A 19,097-nucleotide genomic window follows, 5' to 3' on the forward strand; every position below is an offset into this window, starting at 1 on the left:
CCCTAAAAAATAAAGGGGGCGTCGTTCGTCTTAGGCAGTGGAGTCCGTGTCCTCTCCGCATCGCGGATCTATCGCGGACTTCTGCCAAGATAAAGCGTCTCCAGTAAAATGGTCATAACTGTTTACTCCAAACTCCAAATGAGGAATAATTGGTGGTGTTGGAAAGAAGACTCAAAGACCTTTAATTTGATAGGTTATGAGACACCCAATTCATTATATTTTAGGATATATGGTCGTTTAAAGTTGACCCTTATACGGACTCATCGGAAAACTTAGCCGGTAGAAATTCTTTGAAATCGGCTTGGTGTTAGAGATCCCTTATGACCCAAACCACATCTAATACACTTAAAATACTTAGGAATTGATCCTAACTCATATACACAACTCAAAGTCATCGAGTTCGATCCTACACACACATAAAGAATGATTTGAATCTTGGAAAAAAAAATAAAAATTTGGGGTGTTACAAGCCCAGTCCATTCGAGTTAGTCCATACAGACTTTGGAATTTTACTGGACAAGCTGGACTGGCCCATTATTTTAACGAGCCAAAAAATAGCTAGCCCAATCCACAACTATGTGGGCTACGGACCGCACCAGGCCAACCCACTTATTTTAAAAGAATATATCTTTTATAATTTAAATTTAAAATTTTAATATATTAATATAAATATCAACAAGACAATATTACATGGTGTTTACTACTTATTAAGATTGACTTCAAGTAAAAATTTGGTAGTATGACTTCAATATGAAATCATTGTCATTTTATGTAAATATTTTAGATACAACCGTACAAGAAAATATATTTTATATTTGGATTTTTGAACTTTGCAATATTTGATTTAGGACTTTAAATTTGGATTCCTTTTATTATTTTTAGTATTTTATTTTATTTTTTATTTGACCCATGGGTGAGCCAACTCACATTGTTCAAGTCCTACAAACTTGCGGATTTATCCTATCATGCTAAAAAGCATTATTCTTAAATGGACTCTAAAATTTTTAATCCAGCCCTATCAAATTATGAGTTGGACCGGGCTGCCCCAACGGGCCTAGCCCTTATTGACGACTCTATTCATGTATTATGCCTTAAAGTAAATAGTCCTATTCAAAACAAATATTTTTAAAAGGGGGCTATTCTTCACGTTTTGATATGTGAAAGAATATTGAGAGTAACTCAAATAATATTAAGTCATCATATTGCTATTTGAAAACATGGTGAGGATGAAAATCCTTCCGAAAATAATTAGACAATTTAACTTTATATTTTTTGTTTGTCTCCGTGTCTTAGTTGTATTGACTCTAGGGGTGGGCGTTCGGTATTCGGTTCGGTATTTTCAAAATTTAGATTCGATAATTCGGTAATGGGTAATTCAAAGTATATACCAAATATCGAACTTTCAAACTTTGGTTCGGTAATTCGGTTCGGTACGGTATTCGGTAATACCCAAATTTCTGCATCTTATAAGATCAACACAAATGCAAGCACTTTTTTTACAAGATAAGTAGCCACAAACCATCTTAAAATAAAACCTAAAACTAAAAGGCAACAACAGGCAACAACAACAAAGTGCTTCAGCCTTCAGCTGCAACACACAACAACTAACAACAATACAACATAAGCTGCAAGCCTGCAACAATACACCAAGCAGCAGCACACTACACACAACACCACCACCTCCTGCAGCAGCTCCCTACAACACCTGTAGGCTGCACTGCAGCAACAATAAGCCAATAATTGGCAGGAGCAACAACAGTCAACAGCACCTGCAACAGCTACAACATGCAACAACAGCTACACACAACACCACCACCTCCTGCAGCAGCTCCCTACAACACCTGCAGGCTGCACTGCAGCAACAATAAGCCAATAATTGGCAGGAGCAACAACAGTCAACAGCACCTGCAACAGCATACAACATGCAACAACAGCTACACACAACAACAACTAACAACATAAGCTGCAAGCCTACAACACTACACCCAGCACTGCTAGCAGCAGCACACTACACACTACACACAACACCTCCTACAGCAGGTCCCTACAACAGCCATCAAAACAAGCAACAACCAGCAACAACAACACCTGCAGTATACCTGCAGCAGCAATAAGCCAATAATTGGCAGGAGCAACACAACAACAGTCAACAGCACCTGCAACAGCATACAACATGCAACAACAACAACAACAAAATGATTCAGCTGCAACACACAACAACAACAAACAACATAAGCTGCAACACTACCTGCAGCAGCAGAACACTACACACAACACCACCACCACCTGAAGCAGCTCCAAAATCAGAAGTCAGACACAGTAGCGGCAGAGGAAATAGAGTCCAAAATTTGCTTTTATTGTTTTTCAGCTTGAACAATGCAAGTCAATATCATCCATAGCTAAAAAGAATTTAAAATGTGTCAACAATTAAACAAAGTAAAAAAATATAAAAATATTAGCATTCTATTTCCTTATTGGTGATTTTGAACATGATCCAATACAACAGCCACAGCTTCAGGTCGAACAACACTGTGACAATGTTCTTCATGAAGATGCAAGTCTTGACGACTTTTTGAATTTGAGCTTGTTGATGGTGATTCGAGGCACTCTATATAGCTTGGAAGCTTCATAACACCTTGATGAGTCTTTTGGAATTGGTCTCTTGCCAATTGGTTCACCGGAGCTCCGGCACCACCAAAGTCGTCTTGACGACTTTTTGAATTTGAACTTGTTTGTGGAGATTCGAGACATGTGTTATAATTAGAAACCTTCTCCACACTATTACACACCTTTTGGTATTGGTCTTGGATGAAATGGGTCGCCGGAGCTCCGGCGACTCCATTGTTGTCAGAGCTCAAGGGGATATTCGAAGAGTGTGGCAATGATTCGAGGTGGCGCACATGGCTAGGAAGATGGGAAACAGCTTGAGGAACATTTTGGCATTCATCTTGTGCGATTTGACTCGCCGTAGCTCCGGCGCCGACGACCAATTGTTCGCCGGCGTTGAGTTTACCGGAGATTTTTATTCCCGGAGGGGCGCCATGTCCTTGCGAACAAAGCCCAGGTGGTGCGATGTCTCTAATGTCGTCGGGGGTGGCTGGAAATTGAAGGCGCACTGGCAGAAGTGAAGAACTGAAGAAGAAGAAGAAGTGAAGAACAGAGAACTGAGAAGAAGAGAAAGTGAGAAACAGAAATAAAAAAAACATTTAACCCTAGCTAAATGGATTTTTGTTGTAATCTTGTAATGTTGTTGGACTGGGCTGTTGTTATTGGGTTAGCGATTTGGGCTGAATTAAAATATTTCATAAAGGGCTTAGGCCCAACACATATAATAGACTATTAATAGTGGACTAGTCATATTAATTACGGTATTCGGTATTTACCGAAATACCGAACGGGAAAAAATTAAATACCGAAACCGAAATCGAATACCGAAATTGTGGACTTTTGGTACCGATTACCGAACCGAATTACCGAATACCGAATACCGAAATACCGAAATAGCCGGTTCGGTTCGATAATTCGATTTTCGGTATTTTATGCCCAGCCCTAATTGACTCTTAGAACTATTAGGTTTTTATTATTTTATTATTTGTTTTTTTTAATTTTGTTTTGGGAATTTTAGAACTCTTTTCCTTAATCTCAGCTCATACGTTTAATTAAGGTTGTATATTGGTCAGTTCGGTTTGATTTTGAAGTTTATCAGTTCAACTCATCAATTATCGATTTGTAGATATGCTAAATCGTTATAAAACCATTAAGATATTGGTTTATCATTTATTGATCGTTATCGATTTAATAATTAAGATTCGACACAATTTTTTTGTTATTGAAAACTACTCAGATACAAGATGACAAACTAAATGAATCATGCACATGAGTTGACATATTGCATCTTACTCAAAAGTAAACATTGACACATTGTAAACTAACTGAAAGTTTGAGAAAGTCAAAAATAAAATTATGAAATTGAACTCTAATTCAAGGATTTTATATAACAAATAGTATAAATATAATTATTAAATTTACTATCGGGTTATCGATTGAACCGTTAAAAAAAAACTTAAAACCATTAAGAACTGATAACTCGATTATTAAAAAAATCAAAATCGTTATTGAATTCGCTAAACCAATAACTTTTTTTTATTCTGATTATCAATTTTGATTCGATTTTAAGTCACCCTACGTCTAACCTTGTACTAAGTAAACGCTTTACCTTATTCCCCGGTTTTTAAAATATCGATTAGAATTTTGTGTGTAAAACTTTTGTTTGGAAGGTGTGCTATGACACTTTAAAATGAATTTATTAACTAAATTGGGACTATTAGTATTCGGTAATATTAAAAATGGTAAATTTTACCTAAATTTTCTCAATTACGTTTTTTTCTTACTTTTTAAAAAATTACCTGATTTTTTTTTGGTGGAATAAAGATACATCATGTATGTCCCATCACGTAAAGTGATGTATCTGACCGATTCATCGCTTAAAGTAATGTATCCAACGTTCTGATACATCACGTAAATGATGTATCCGACCGATACATAACGTAAAGTGATGTATATGATGTCCTGTTACATCACGTAAAGTGATGTATCTGACCGATACATTGTGTACGGTGATATATCAGAGAATTCGAACGAGTAGAGATTTTTATAATTTTTTCAAATGATAGAAAATTTTAAAGAATATAGTAAAATAAATTATGTATTTAAATAATTTTTTTAAAAAAGTTTACAGCTAGATACGAAATACTCTCTTCGAATTATTTCTTTTGTGGGTAAATTATGTAAAATGTTTGTCAGTCAATAAGGTTTACTTACTTTTTTCTTTAGTTTAATTAATTTAAATTACCTAAAATGATCATTCGGTCCTATTTTTTCTATAAAAAAAAATTGGTTGCGCTGCGTGTCTTCTTCTTCTTCTTTCGATGTTGCTTCATCCTTCTTCTTCTCCTTCTTTTCTTCCTCTTTAAAATTCGACGTACAACAAATATAAAATTTTTAGAGCAAATTATATATCAAAAGATTGAAAACATCGAAAGAAATTCATATCTAAATTTTCGAATGGTTTAATCGGAATTGAATAGTCAATATACACTTCATGTATAGTTAAATTATATTCAACTTTTTAAGTATATCATAAGTATAGTTAATGTATATTTTCTGTGCCTTTGGCCAATTTTATTATGTAAATAATACAGACTATTTTTGTTGTAAATTAATTACTTTATTGTATATATTTAAACTACTTCCTCCGTTCCATATTAAATGAGCACTTTCAACTTTACACGGTAATTAAGAAATCATTATTACATTGGAAAACTTTACCATTTTGCAGTTTGTTTATATCAATGCAATATACATAGAGTATAGAATTAGCTAGTATTGAGAATTGTTTATATTCAAAATGTCATATTAATTGTAGGGGTAAAATAATTTTTTTTTAATTAATTTCATCTTGATTTAGTAAGTGATCAAATAATATGAGATAAACATTTTTAGTAAGATATCTATCTAATATGAAACGGAAACGGAGGGAGTATTAATCTTCCCTACACTTTCTATTAATTAAAAAAAAAAGGAAAACAAAGTTAGAAAAGATGCCAGATTGGCAATCCCAGTAAAACTAAGCAGCCAATCAGATTTCAGTAATCTAAACCAAATAAAAAAGGCAAAAAAAATAAGAATTCCACGTTGGCGATCCGTGTGGAACCTAAACGAACCAATCAAACAAGTTTCATCTACTCTATATAAACACTAGAAAACTCGCAATGAAAAAATCTATACCGGGAAATCAATTCAAATTGGTAAACGAAAACTCTCAGCAATCCAAGTCCATCAACATGCCTTCAACAACAGCAACCAAATCCATGGTTGGTCGAGGAAAAACCCAAAAAGCTTCAAAATCCACTTCCAGATCTCAAAAGGCGGGTCTCCAATTCCCTGTTGGTCGAATTGCTCGGTTTTTGAAAAACGGTCGTTATGCTCAACGAGTTGGTTCCGGTTCACCGGTTTATCTCTCAGCGGTTCTTGAGTACCTTACTGCTGAGTTGTTGGAACTTGCTGGAAATGCTGCGAGAGATAACAAGAAGAACAGGATTGTTCCGAGGCATATACAGCTTGCTGTGAGGAACGATGATGAATTGAGCAAGTTGTTGGGATCTGCTACCATTGCTAATGGTGGAGTTTTGCCCAATATTCATCAGAATTTGCTTCCTAAAAAGATTGTCAAAGGGAAAGCTGAAATCAACTCTGTTTCACAGGAATTTTAGATGTCTAGATGTTGAATTAGGAGGAATTGGGTTGTGAATTTTGATTTTAAGGTAAATTAGTTGGAATTTGTTCGCAAGTGTTCTATGTGAATTGCAAGTTTGTTTCGTGAATTTTATGAAAAATTAATAGATTTCTTCTAATTACTAGTTTCTCTTGCTTCGACTTTTATGTATCCTCCTAATCTTAATCATAATTACTGGGAAACTCTCTCGCCTGTCATGACCAAATATCTCCTCCTAATGCTTAATAATCTTCAACTGTAGTTCGTTTGTACTAGTCCATTTATAGTATAAAGTTTTGGCATGGGTAGAATAACAATTTAGAAAGATAACCTGATAAATACGAATGGATTGACTTCTCATTTCTCAAATGAATTATGTAACAAATAAAACGAGCAAGAATTTGATATAATTAGTCGGGTTCTAATATGATATCAGCCAATGGGTGGAAAATAAAAATAAAAAAGGTTTTCGAACTATTGAAGGCACTATAATGAGCCAAATACTTTAACCATATCAAATACTCCATATAAGCTAAAGACCATTCCAATGCTAAACTAAACCAATAATTAAGATAAACACGAAAATAATAGCATAATCAAATAATTGTTTTGCCAATGAATGATTTCTCACAATATTTTATTCCAAATTTTTAGTACTTTCGGCATAAATGGGAATTATTCTTGTTTTCAAAAGAGAAGAACATTGAAAACATCTTTGAACTTGATGCAAATTATCAATTTCATCTCCGAATTATTGAGAAACTTAAAAACACCTCTCTATTTGACTGACTAAACTTAGATAGACTCTCGATCTGCCACATGACATAGCAAGTGATCTCAAGCTCTTGTAGGAGCATTGAGTTCTTGATAAAAAACTGAGAGAAGTGTTAAAAACATTCCTAAACTTGACAAGAATTTAGGGGTATATTTCACTCATATTGCAAGATTGAGGGTGTATTTAAGTTCAGTTAGCTAAGTAAATGGGCGTTTTTAAACCTGTCAATAATTCAAGAATGAAAATAATAATTTGCACCAAATTTTATAGTATTTTCAATAATTTTCTTTTCAAAACAATAGTACTACTTACAAATCAAATTTAAACACGATTCCAAATAAAAAAATCAACTATTTGAAACTGATATCTAAATAAAGATTCCTATTTTTATCATGAAGGGGATGTAGCTCAAATGGTAGAGCGCTCGCTTTGCATGCGAGAGGTACAGGGTTCGATCCCCTGCATCTCCATTTTCTTTGGCCTTTTTGCCTATTTTCCCTTATCTCTTCTCGAATCCAAGTCGTATTCTGCAAATTCTGAGTTTCAGTGAAGTCAGCAATGGCGTTTGCAGTTCCTCTCTTCAACCTTGCTCCAGATTTGACCGTCTCCAGATTATGCTTAGGTTAAACTTTTGTTTTATTTGCATCTTTATTTTGTAACACCCAGAAAATGAAGACGAGCTTGAACTTGTCTTCACTCTCACAGGTACCATGACTTTCGGTGAGCAAAACACCTTGGCCGAATCATTTCAACTCCTCGACAAAGCTTTCAACTCCGGAATTAATTTCTTTGATTCTGCTGAAATGTAGTCGTCAATCCTTACCTCGCTGCTCAATTTTATGCTAAAAATGTTCTCTATTCTGAAGCAGGATTGGATGCAGAAGATTTATAGAACATTTTGTTGATTTATTCTTTTATAAAATCTATGTAAAAATAGGTATCCAGTACCCCAGCGTGCAGAAACTCATGGCAGAAGTGAGGAGTATTTTGGGCGTTGGATTAGAGAAAGAAAAGTCCCTCGCGATAGTGTTGTTTTCGCCACTAAGGTCCTCTATTCCTTTAGCTCTGAGCAGCACTTCTTCCTAAATATTAGAATATTGTATGAAAGATAAGCAACTCTGTGTTAATCATCTGAAGATTGAATTTGGTTTAAGCCTCAGCATGTTTGAATGTGCTGTGTATGATGTGTAGGACTTAGTTAGGAGAATTAGGTTGAAAAGGCTAGATTATGTCTGGCATTTATGGTACTAAAATGTGATAAAGGAATTGATTATGCAAGCAAATTTACTTAGTTTCTTTCTAACATGTAGTTATATGTATATTTCCTTTTCTTCGTTTTTCTTGTTTGGAGCTGGGATCTTATTCCAACTGCAGTAGCATTTTGATATCTTAAACAACTATGATGTTATAGGTCAGTGGACCATCTGGACAAATGTCTTGGATTCGAAATGGACCAGAAAGCTTGGATGCTGAGAACATAACTGAGGCTATTGACAATAGGTTTGAGTAAATTCTTGTTTTTGGTTTTTGTTACCTTTACATTGCCCATTCAGTTTCTGTTTTGATTGCATCAGAGGCATGATTTTGACAATAAAGCGTGTTTGTGAAGATGGTCTTTATCTGCTATGGTTTATATTTGTGTTCTGCTTCTGATGAGGTACCTTATTGAATTTATGCAGCCTGTTGCGCGTCAAGACTGACTACATTGACTTGTATCAAATTCACTGGCCTGATCGGTTTGTAGATAAATCCTACATTTTGTGGCATTGTTTTCTCACAGATGTAAACACTCAAAAAAAGATTCTTTATCAAAATTTAAACAGATATCTTAAGACGTTTGCTTCTTCTACTGTCAACGTCAATTCTGATGTTCACCATTTTAAACTTTCTGGCAGCTATGTTCCTATGTTTGGAGAAACTGACTATGATCCCCTAAGACATTATACACCAGTAAGTTTCGAGGAACAACTTGATGCACTAGAACGAGCTGTTGATGCTGGTAAGGTCAGTCATGACAGCAAAGATGTCAACTTCACTAATTACTTTTCCTCATGAAGGCCGAAATGTTAACTTCATTAATTTGGTCACAATTTTTTATTAGTTGTTCAAATTATTCTCTTTAGATCAGATATGTTGGCCTTAGTAACGAAACACCATATGGCATTATGAAGTTCCAACAAGTTGCCAAAAGTAGAGCAGGGAATCTTCAAATAGTGGCTGTTCAGGTGTTTTTTGGGCTCGATTCTGTTTTAATGTAGAGACTTTTTTTTTGTCTTTGCCTCCTTCAAATATTGTTTCTTCACTAATATAAGATACGCTTGATTCGGCTTCTTTCTTTTTCAGAATGCATACAACTTGTTATGTCGAAACTTTGATTTAGCTATGGCTGAATGCTGTCACAATGAGAGGTAATCCTTGGATTGTGTTAACTTTGGGATAGGCAGTCTATATGGGTATGCGGTGTTGCTTTCTGTACTATAACATCCATTTGTGGAAATGATTCACCTAGGAGTGGGACGAAGTGCAGTCTAGATTGTTGTCCTAGAAACACACAATTTACTAGTCAGATATAATAGGGGTGAGACAGATGTTATGGCAGCACAATGGGCAATGCCACAATAAATGGTTGATGCATAGCTGGGCATTTAGGAAAACAAGAAGATAAAATAGAGCATGGATGTAGTCCCACTAGCACTTATGTGGGTGCTTTGGAGGGAAAGGAACAGAAGAGCATTTGAGGGGGTGTGATATAATTTTGAACAGATTAGGATATCTCGTTTGTCCTTGATTAGTTTTGGTGCACCCACAAGATCTCCGTCTTCTGTAGAGAACTATATTTTTGCGTAGGTTCTCTACCTTTGATATACTGCTTGCTTATGTGGTTTCTTACCAAAAAAATCAATTAAGTATTACTTTATCAATAAAAATTATACTAGTCAGATTTGCACAGGCTTCTATACACTCTTATTGAATGTAGGATGCATACTGAAGATGGTGCATTGGGAACCTTCTAGGATATTGTTTCCAAAGCATGGACGACTCTAATAAAAGGATACTGGTCCTAAATTTGCTGATGAGATCATAGGAAACTAAAAGGAATGTGTCAGAAAAGCACAATGTTAATTTGCTGATCCCAACGATCTTATTTTAACATTCGGACTATTCTACTATCATCTTGTAGCTCCTGTATTATGCTTCAACTGTATTAGGACTGTTTAACATCCTCTATAGCTACAGTAAAAGCTTTCTATTTTTAGTGATACTGGCATGTCACTGTGTCTGGTTGTTTTTCCTGCAAAGGCAACATTAATTTGAACTATATGATTGCTATACTTGGAGCTCACTTGACTTGTTTCAGTTACCTTGACCATGATTCTTTTGCTACTTTCCATCTTGTTTGATCTTAGCATATTTATAGAGATTTTCATGTACCCTTTTCGGAGAATCAATCAAAGAAGAAAAAAAAAACATGTTTTTAGGATTTGAACCTATCGGTCTTCTAGGGGAATAACAAAAGGAATATATCTAATGAAATCTCTCTTCAATGTGGCTGCTTTCTGCTAGAATAACCTGCCTGTTGTCAAAGTAATGGGAAAAAGGCTGTTGTGAACTTATTGACAAAGATGAGGTTCATCTGTTAAGTTGAAATATTTGTGGAATTGACTGCTGGTAATGACCTCTTTGCTTTCTTCTTGCTGAATGTCTCTAGGATAAGCTTGTTGGCATACAGCCCTCTGGCTATGGGCATACTTTCTGGAAAGTACTTTGCCAAAGATGGAGGTCCATCTAATGCTCGTTTAAATCTGTTTAAAGGTCAGATTGGTTGCCAGTTTCATTGGAATATTTAACTTATGCCTGTAGATTTCTCACTATACTAATCTCTAACTTCTGGTAGAGAGATATAAGGAAGGGGAGTCCAGATACAACCTATCAAAATCTAATGTTTTATATGCTGCCAAAGTAAGAAAATTCTTCTTCCTAAAGCTGTCTTATCATTTTGCAAAACTCAATTACATAGAGGTCAGGGAAGTACACGACTTTTTTGGCAGAGAATGACCACTGCCTTTTAATACAGAAAATGTTGCAATACTTAATATGTGGTGTGTGCATGTGATGCAATATCTTTTTGTTTGTTTTCTGCTTGACACGTAAAACTCAACTTCTAAGAATCCTTCAAGACAAAAAAAAAACAGGCACTCTTCTGCAATAAACAAATTTTCTCATGGGTGTGATAGTTTGTTTTACTATTTAAGTTGAATACTTTTTATCTTTAAGACTGTAAAGTATGTCCTCTAATGTTTGTTCCTGTAGTTCGCTTCTTTCCTCGCTAAATTATTTAGTTTCTTATGACATACAATTGACTTTTACCTATGTTATCATGAATTTCACTCATTTTGAAGTCATACCTAGAGATTGCAGGCAGATATGGCATTCATCCAGTTTCTCTTGCAATTGGTACGACCAATCTTCTTCCGAACTCCTATTCTAGTTCCTATCCACTAGTGATCATAGATTAGCCTTTCTAGCTATTTCCTAATGTACTAAAACTGAAATATTACATTTGTTTGGATCTATGTCATGCTGGCTTGTGTTGCTGAGCTTAAGTACAGATTTTGGTATATACTACATAACTCTTGACTTTGAATTGTTTGGCCAGCCTTCATTATGAGACACCCTCTCGTGGCTAGTGTTGTCTTTGGAGCCACAAAAGTTTGGCAGCTTGAAGAGGTTCTTGCTGCATGTAAGGTCAACCTCAGTCCTGAGATAATTACTGAGATTAACAAGGTCCACTCGAGGTTTCCAAGCCCTTGTCCATAATGACCTCAATTAAAATGGATTGCTGATGCCTTGTGATTTCTGGCTACAACATTGAAACTTGATCATTGGTAACTGATGGAGATTTATTAATCTACCGTCAAAAGAAGATCTAGGATTTTAACTTGATTTGTTCAACATTTAAGGTCATTTAACACTTGCCATTGAACCATTGTATTTTAAAATATGAATTCAGAATTTAATATTTGTCGATAGATTAGTGATTTTCACCTGCATTCCGTATTATTGAACGTATCAAATGTATGATCCATTCGTCTACACTACAATAATGTGTGAAAAGGACAATCACATGTGAAAACAACCTACAATTTGGCCCCAAGTGATTGGTGCTCTGTATCTATCATGAAAAATAGCATAAAGGGGTTAGGATCCAGGAGTATTAACTGTTCCACAATTGTATATTTCAACACGGACACCCATCGATGTTAAGGCGCAGATGATTTTGTACGGTCACTTATAAATTGAATAGAAAAAAGAATATCTTTTCAGATGTTTTATGTGTAAAAATAAACATCTCTTATAAAAAGATACTCCCGTTGTTCCAATTTAAGTATTTTAGTTTGACTAAACATATAATTTAAAAAATAAACGATGCTTTTTGAATTTTATGTTCTTAAATTAAAAATATGTGCATTCAATTAAATCTTAAACGACAAGTTTTAAGATGTTTGAACAATTAAAAAACTTACTAAGTACGGAAAAAGACACTCTTCTTGGGATAAATTAAAAAATAAAATAAAAGACATAAATTGAAATGGGAAAAAATATATATATTATAAAATGGTACAAAGTCAAATCTCCCCAATGTTAAAGTGGTCACTTAGACCGCGTAGCCGAATGTTCCTTGTTTTAGCAACAGGAAATATATGTTTATTTTCTCGAGAATTACGGGGTAATTGGTCACGAGAATTTTTTTCCAACCAGACTTGATTTGTAAACTCTTTAGTCTTTACAAATATATAATATAGCAGTAGTTATCATTTTCCTTCCAGATTTTCATAACGAAATCAATCAAAACATGAACTGAAAGAAAAACTAAAATTCAATTTTAATTGGCTAGAGTCTTTTGGTGATAACATATTGTAAAACATAAGTAATATGAGACAAACAATATAGAAAAAGAGATGTGGAGAGTAGAAGTAGAACCTAAGAAATATGAACGCATGAATGTAAATAGTTCATATATTAACTAAATGGACAATTCACTCCTTCAATAGATTTATACTAACTTCTAGTTTTATATTCTTTTTATAAGAGATTTTTATTTTTAAATATAAGAAATATGAAAAGTCATTTTCTTCTATTTAATTTATAAATAACAATAAAAAGTCATTTCTTTGGGTGTTTGCACTAAACAACATTAATTTGTCAATAGTTATTAAGAATAAAATGTGTGAATGCATATTAGTTACGACTAAGTCAGAATGATGCATATAAAGACACACATTATATAGATAAATAGTTGGATTGAACGAGTAATTAATGTGTTTAGTTGTTTTCTTGATCTTACATGTTCTAGAATGCCACACATTATTTTCTGCCTTTTAGAAAATAATCGGAAACTAAGGAGCCTTTTCTCCATTCATTTTTTTTAATTTTAAAAATAGCGTTTGATTATGTTAAATAATGTAGAAGTGGTTAAATGCTGAGTTGGACATTAGTTGGAGACTACTTGATGAGTTGGAAGAAGTTAGTTACAAATTAGACCTTGAGTTTGTTAGTTTGTTATAACTGAAATCAGTTACAAAATTGGATTGAAGAACAAGTTGAGTACTCTATATAAGAGTCATGTATGATGCATTGTAAAGATATACAAAAATGAAATCTTCACTGTTACTTGCTGCTACTTCTTCTCTTCTTTACTTGGTAGATAGTTGGCTGATTGCACAGGGATGAAAATTAACAGATTATATCAGAGCGTCGATCATTGTAGCTAAAGCTCGATAGTTGAAGCCATGGATGGGTCGAAGGAGTCGCAAGAAGAAACCACTCAAATTTTGCAAATAGACTATACTCATCCACTGTTTTTGCAGCCTTCGAATACACTAGGAGCTACATTGATTAGTTTGAAATTGATAGGGCCAGAAAATTATACACTGTGGAGTAGATCCATGGCACTAGCTTTGCTGGGAAAGAATAAGATAGGTCTGATTGATGGAAGCTACACTCGAAGCATGTACAAGGGAGAATTGGCAAAATAATGGGATAGATGCAATGCTCTAGTCCTCTCATGGATCAGTGGAGTGGTTGCTACAGAGTTAATCTCTAGTATAGTACTTGCCTCGACTGCAAAGAAAGTGTGGGATGAGTTTAAAGAGAGATTTCACAAATCAAACCTCACTAGGATATATCAACTGTGGAAAGAGATTGTCATGATGACACAAGGTACAAATTCAATCACTGTCTATTACTCTAAGTTGAAGGATTATTGGGATGAACTAGAACTATTAGCACCTCAGCCTTATATCTGTGAGGGTGCAGAATCAGGTGAATACATATTGCATTTGAATAATCAAAGATTGCTACATTTTCTGATGGGATTAAATGAGACTTACAGCCATGTGAGAAGTGATATTCTTCTTAGAACACCAATTTTAAGTATTAACCAAGCATACTCTGTAATGGTACAAGAATAGAGTCAGAGGAAACTAGGAGTAGTTGATCTCACTCGAGATTTCTTGAGTTTGTTGGCTGCGAGTAGAGATGGTAACTTTAGATCTAAAAGGCCTATGAGTGGTGGAACTGTAGGTACTATTCCTGGTACTATATGTGATTACTGTGGATATAAAGGTCATTTAAAGAAGAATTATTATAGGTTGGTGGGCTATCCTCTTGATTTTAAAAGTAAGAAACATCTGGCAACACAAAGAGGTAATAATACAGGACAAGTAATCCAGGAAGGAACTATCCACAAGCACATCATGCTGCTGTAACTGAAGGAGTTGTTGTAACTGAAGCTGGAGGTGAAACAAACTTTAGATCATAAGGTGGAGGTCATTATCTTTCAGAGGAACAATATCAGCACTACATGAACTTGAAAGGAAAAACACAGGGACAACAGTCACAAGATCACACAGGTGAATATCATTGCAATCTTGCAGGTATATCATCTTTGCTATCACAGGTACATCAGTGTGAGTGGATAGTAGACTTAGGAGCTTCTCATCATATAACACCACTAAGGAGAGTCTTGGATAATCTTAAAGATGTTGACAGACAACAAAATAATGGAGTTCAGGTTCCTACAGGAGATAAGTGTGATATAAGACACACAGGAAAAACAATTATTTTTAAAAATCACAAACTTAAAGATGTCTTATATGTGCCTGATTTCAAGTTCAACTTGTTATCAGTATCTAAGATAACTAAGGAGCTTTGTTGTTCAGTCAACTTTTATCCAGAATTTTGCATATTTCAGGATCTCTACAGTGGCAAGATGTTGGGGATTGGTAGAGAATATGATGGATTGTACTGGCTGAAGGAGGAAGCATCAGTCACAACAGGAGCAGTAAAAAAGGATCAGTCAGACTTAGTCTTATGTCATAACAGACTTGGCCATTCTTCCATGGAGGTATTCAATAGCATTGGTGACTTAGAAATAAAAATGTATAAGGAACAACAACGGCTTTGCCTAGTCTGTCCTATGGCTAAACAAAGTAGGCTCAAGTTTCCCCTCAGTACATCTAAAACTACTGATTGTTTTCATCTATTACATGTTGATGTATGGGGACCTTTCAAGGTTCCCACCTATGGTAGGAAACACTACTTTGTGACTATTATAGATGACTTTAGTAGATACACTTGAATTTGTTTAATCCAATCTAAATGTGAAGTGATTGTTGTGTTGAAAGACTTCTTGTATAAAGTGAAAAATTAGTATGATGTCAATGTCAAAATTTTGAGATCTGATAATGGGAAAGAGTTTATCAATTTCAGCTGTCATGAATTGTTTTCCTCTTTAGGGATTGTGCATCAAAGTAGTTGCCCCTATACCTCTCAGTAAAATAGACTTGTGGAAAGAAAACACAGACACATTTTAGAGGTTGCAAGAGCCTTGAAGTTTCAAAGTGGGATTCCCCATAGGTTTTGGGGTGATTGTGTAAAAACAATTGTTTATCTTATCAACAAGTTACCATCCAATGTCCTACAAGGGAAGTCACCATTTGAGGTCCTACATAATAAACCTGCAATCTTAGATCATCTCAGGGTCTTTGGTTGTCTTTGTTTTGCTGCAGTGTTACCTAGAGGGAACAAGTTTGAGTCTAGAGTAAGAAAAACTTTCCTACTTGGCTATGAAGAAACACAAAAGGGTTATAGACTGTTTGACATGGAACCTGGTACTTTTTTGGTTAGTAGAGATGTCAGCTTTAGGGAATCTATATTTCCTTTTAAGGGGGCTAAGACGGATCTTGATGATATCTTCTGTCCTGCCCCTGCACAAGAAACACATGAGCATGCTCTTTCAGTTTCAACTGATAGAGAACAGGCTGTGCAGGAGGAGACTGATAGGGTTTTGCCAGTAGAAGAAGTGAATGTTGTTGAATCTTCAGTAGCAGAGCTAACTGAAGCTGTGATAGACAATGCAGAGATTGTGATAGAAGTTACCACATTTCTAGAAGAGGTTATAGGAGAAGGTCCAACAGAACCAGAAGTAAGGAGAATTAGTACTAGGACAACCAAACCTCCCATATGGATGCAGGATTATGTATTGTCTAAGAAGACAGCCAGTCAGACATCTGTGTTTCCCATTTCTGATTACATTTCCTATACCAATCTGTCTCCTAACTATCAAGCATACTTAAGTGCATTTTCAGCTGCACTTGAACCTCAATCATTCCAAGAGGCTTCTAAAGATCAGAGGTGGGTTGAAGCAATGAAGCAAGAGATACAAGCCTTGGAAAAGAACCATACTTGGAATATTGTTAATCTTCCAGCTGACAAACATGCTATAGGTTCAAAATGGGTATACAAAATTAAGTACAAGTCTAATGGTGAAATTGAGAGGTTTAAAGCTAGACTTGTGGCCAAAGGATACAATCAAAAGGAAGGGTTGGATTTCCATGATACTTTCTCACCAGTGGCAAAGATGGTATCTGTTAGAACTGTGATAAGTTTGGCTGCATCTAAGCATTGGCTTATATCACAAATAGATGTTAGTAATGATTCTTACAAGGGGACTTATATGAAGATATCTACATGCATATGCCACAAGGATTCTGTAAAAAGGGAGACAAGAAGGTCTGCAAGCTTGTCAAATCTCTATATGGCTTGAAATAAGCCTCAAGGCAGTGGAATATCAAACTTACAGATGCATTGGTCAATGCAGGGTATTCACAAAGTACATATGACCATTCTCTGTTTACAAAGAAGGTAGGGGTGGACATTTCTATTATACTCGTGTATGTAGACGATTTGTTGATAACAGGTAGCACACCTGAACTGATAGAAGATGCTAAAAGGACCTTGCATGCTCACTTCAAGGTTAAGGACTTAGGAACTTTGAGATACTTTCTTGGCATTGAAGTTATGAGGTCTGGGAAGGGAATACTCCTCAACCAAAGGAAGTATAGCTTGGAGTTAATTTCAGAAGTAGGACTCAGTGGTGCAAGGCCAACTTCTACACCATTAGAAGTAAATCACAAGCTCACAACAGTGAATTATGATGTTCACGTGGGAAACAAAGTTGATCCTGAAGTAGAAAACTTGGTTGGGTATCAAAAATTGATTGGAAAATTAATCTATCTCACCATCACTAGGCTAGACATTTATTTTGCTGTCCAGGTACTTAGTCAGTTCATGCAAAGGCCTAGACAGTCTCATTTGGATGCAACTATGAGGGTGGTGAGATATTTGAAAGGATCACCAGGTCTTGGTCTATTCTTCCCATCCAATACAGCATCAGAGTTAGCTATATATTGTGACTCTGACTGGGCAGCCTGTCCTAGCACCAGAAGGTCAGTCACAGGATATGTAGTGAAGTTAGGGGGTGCGCTTTTGTCCTGGAAATCAAAGAAGCAGCAGACAGTCAGTAGAAGCTCAGCTGAAGCAGAGTATAGGAGTATGGCAATGGCAGTGGCTGAACTAACTTGGGTGTATGGGCTGCTGCAAGAGTTAAACTGCAATGTTCCTCCTCCTGTTACATTGTATTGTGATAATCAAGCAGCCATACAGATAGCCTCTAATCCTATATTCCATGAAAGAACCAAACACATAGAGATTGATTGTCATTTTGTTAGAGAAAAGATCAAGAGTGGGCTGGTTCAACCACAGTTTATTCCCACAGCTTCACAAATTGCAGATGTGTTAACTAAGAGTTTGGGTGTTGGTCAGCATAAGTTACTGGTTTCCAAGCTTGGTATGTTCAATGCTTTCCACACACCAGCTTGTGAGGGGGTGTGTTAAATAATGTAGAAATGGTTAAATGCTGAGCTGAAAATTAGTTGGAGACTACTTGATGAGTTGGAAGAAGTTAGTTACAAATTAGACCTTGAGTTTGTTAGTTTGTTATAACTGAAATCAGTTACAAAATTGGCTTGAAGAACAAGTTGAGTACTCTATATAAGAGTCATGTATGATGCATTGTAAAGATATACAAAAATGAAATCTTCACTGCTACTTGCTGCTACTTCTTCTCTTCTTCTCTTCTTTACTTGGTAGATAGTTGGCTGGTTGCACAGGGATGAAAATTAACAGATTATATATATCTATCTTATAGAATTATATAGGGTATATTATTATTATTATTGTAGCATTTGATTAAATAATGCATTGGAAAAAAACGACTTTGATCCCGTTGAAGTGGCTTTTTTTAAAATAAAAAAAACAGCGTTTGATCATATTCTCATTTTCTTAGAAAACGTTTTATGCATTGAAACTTGTCATTAGTTCCTAACCAATTTTAAAAAATAGCTCTTGCTAACTAGTTCCTAACCAAATAAAAGAAAGAAATAACTCTTACTCTCTCCGTTTTTATTTACTTGTCAAATATTTTTTAATTTAATTTTTTTTTACTTGTCAATTTTGATAAATCAAGAAAGGATAATTTTTTTCTTCCTATTATACTCTTAATTTATTAACATTGAGTTAATGTCTTTGAAAAATATAGTGAGTAAATATGTTTAAAACTCTATCAATTAATAAGAAAAAATGATAAACTCACAATACCAATCATTATTTTCTTAATAATTGTGACAAGTTAAAATTTAACAAATA

General features: G+C 35.0%; 2 protein-coding genes and 1 non-coding gene across 3 annotated transcripts; all 3 read left to right on the forward strand.

Annotated features, from left to right (window-relative positions):
- The first annotated feature begins 5,789 nt into the window (after positions 1 to 5,789).
- LOC129881771 (histone H2AX-like) lies at positions 5,790 to 6,422 on the forward strand. Its single transcript, XM_055955878.1, has one exon. The coding sequence runs from the start codon at positions 5,844 to 5,846 to the stop codon at positions 6,270 to 6,272; it is 429 nt and encodes a 142-aa protein (XP_055811853.1). The 5' UTR covers positions 5,790 to 5,843; the 3' UTR covers positions 6,273 to 6,422.
- Positions 6,423 to 7,446: 1,024 nt separating this feature from the next.
- On the forward strand, positions 7,447 to 7,519 carry TRNAA-UGC (transfer RNA alanine (anticodon UGC)). The gene has a single exon. It is a non-coding gene; the product is annotated as a tRNA-Ala (tRNA).
- On the forward strand, positions 7,493 to 12,110 carry LOC129882879 (uncharacterized). Its single transcript, XM_055957367.1, has 12 exons — positions 7,493 to 7,671; positions 7,755 to 7,854; positions 7,987 to 8,095; positions 8,461 to 8,549; positions 8,729 to 8,785; positions 8,945 to 9,053; positions 9,173 to 9,274; positions 9,393 to 9,457; positions 10,759 to 10,862; positions 10,945 to 11,009; positions 11,450 to 11,504; positions 11,707 to 12,110. Exons 1-12 carry the CDS (start codon positions 7,608 to 7,610, stop codon positions 11,865 to 11,867), a joined length of 1,080 nt encoding a protein of 359 aa, XP_055813342.1. The 5' UTR covers positions 7,493 to 7,607; the 3' UTR covers positions 11,868 to 12,110.
- Positions 12,111 to 19,097: the final 6,987 nt, after the last annotated feature.

Source organism: Solanum dulcamara, chromosome 3 (assembly GCF_947179165.1).
Source record: "Solanum dulcamara chromosome 3, daSolDulc1.2, whole genome shotgun sequence".
NCBI classification, from domain to species: Eukaryota; Viridiplantae; Streptophyta; class Magnoliopsida; order Solanales; family Solanaceae; genus Solanum; species Solanum dulcamara.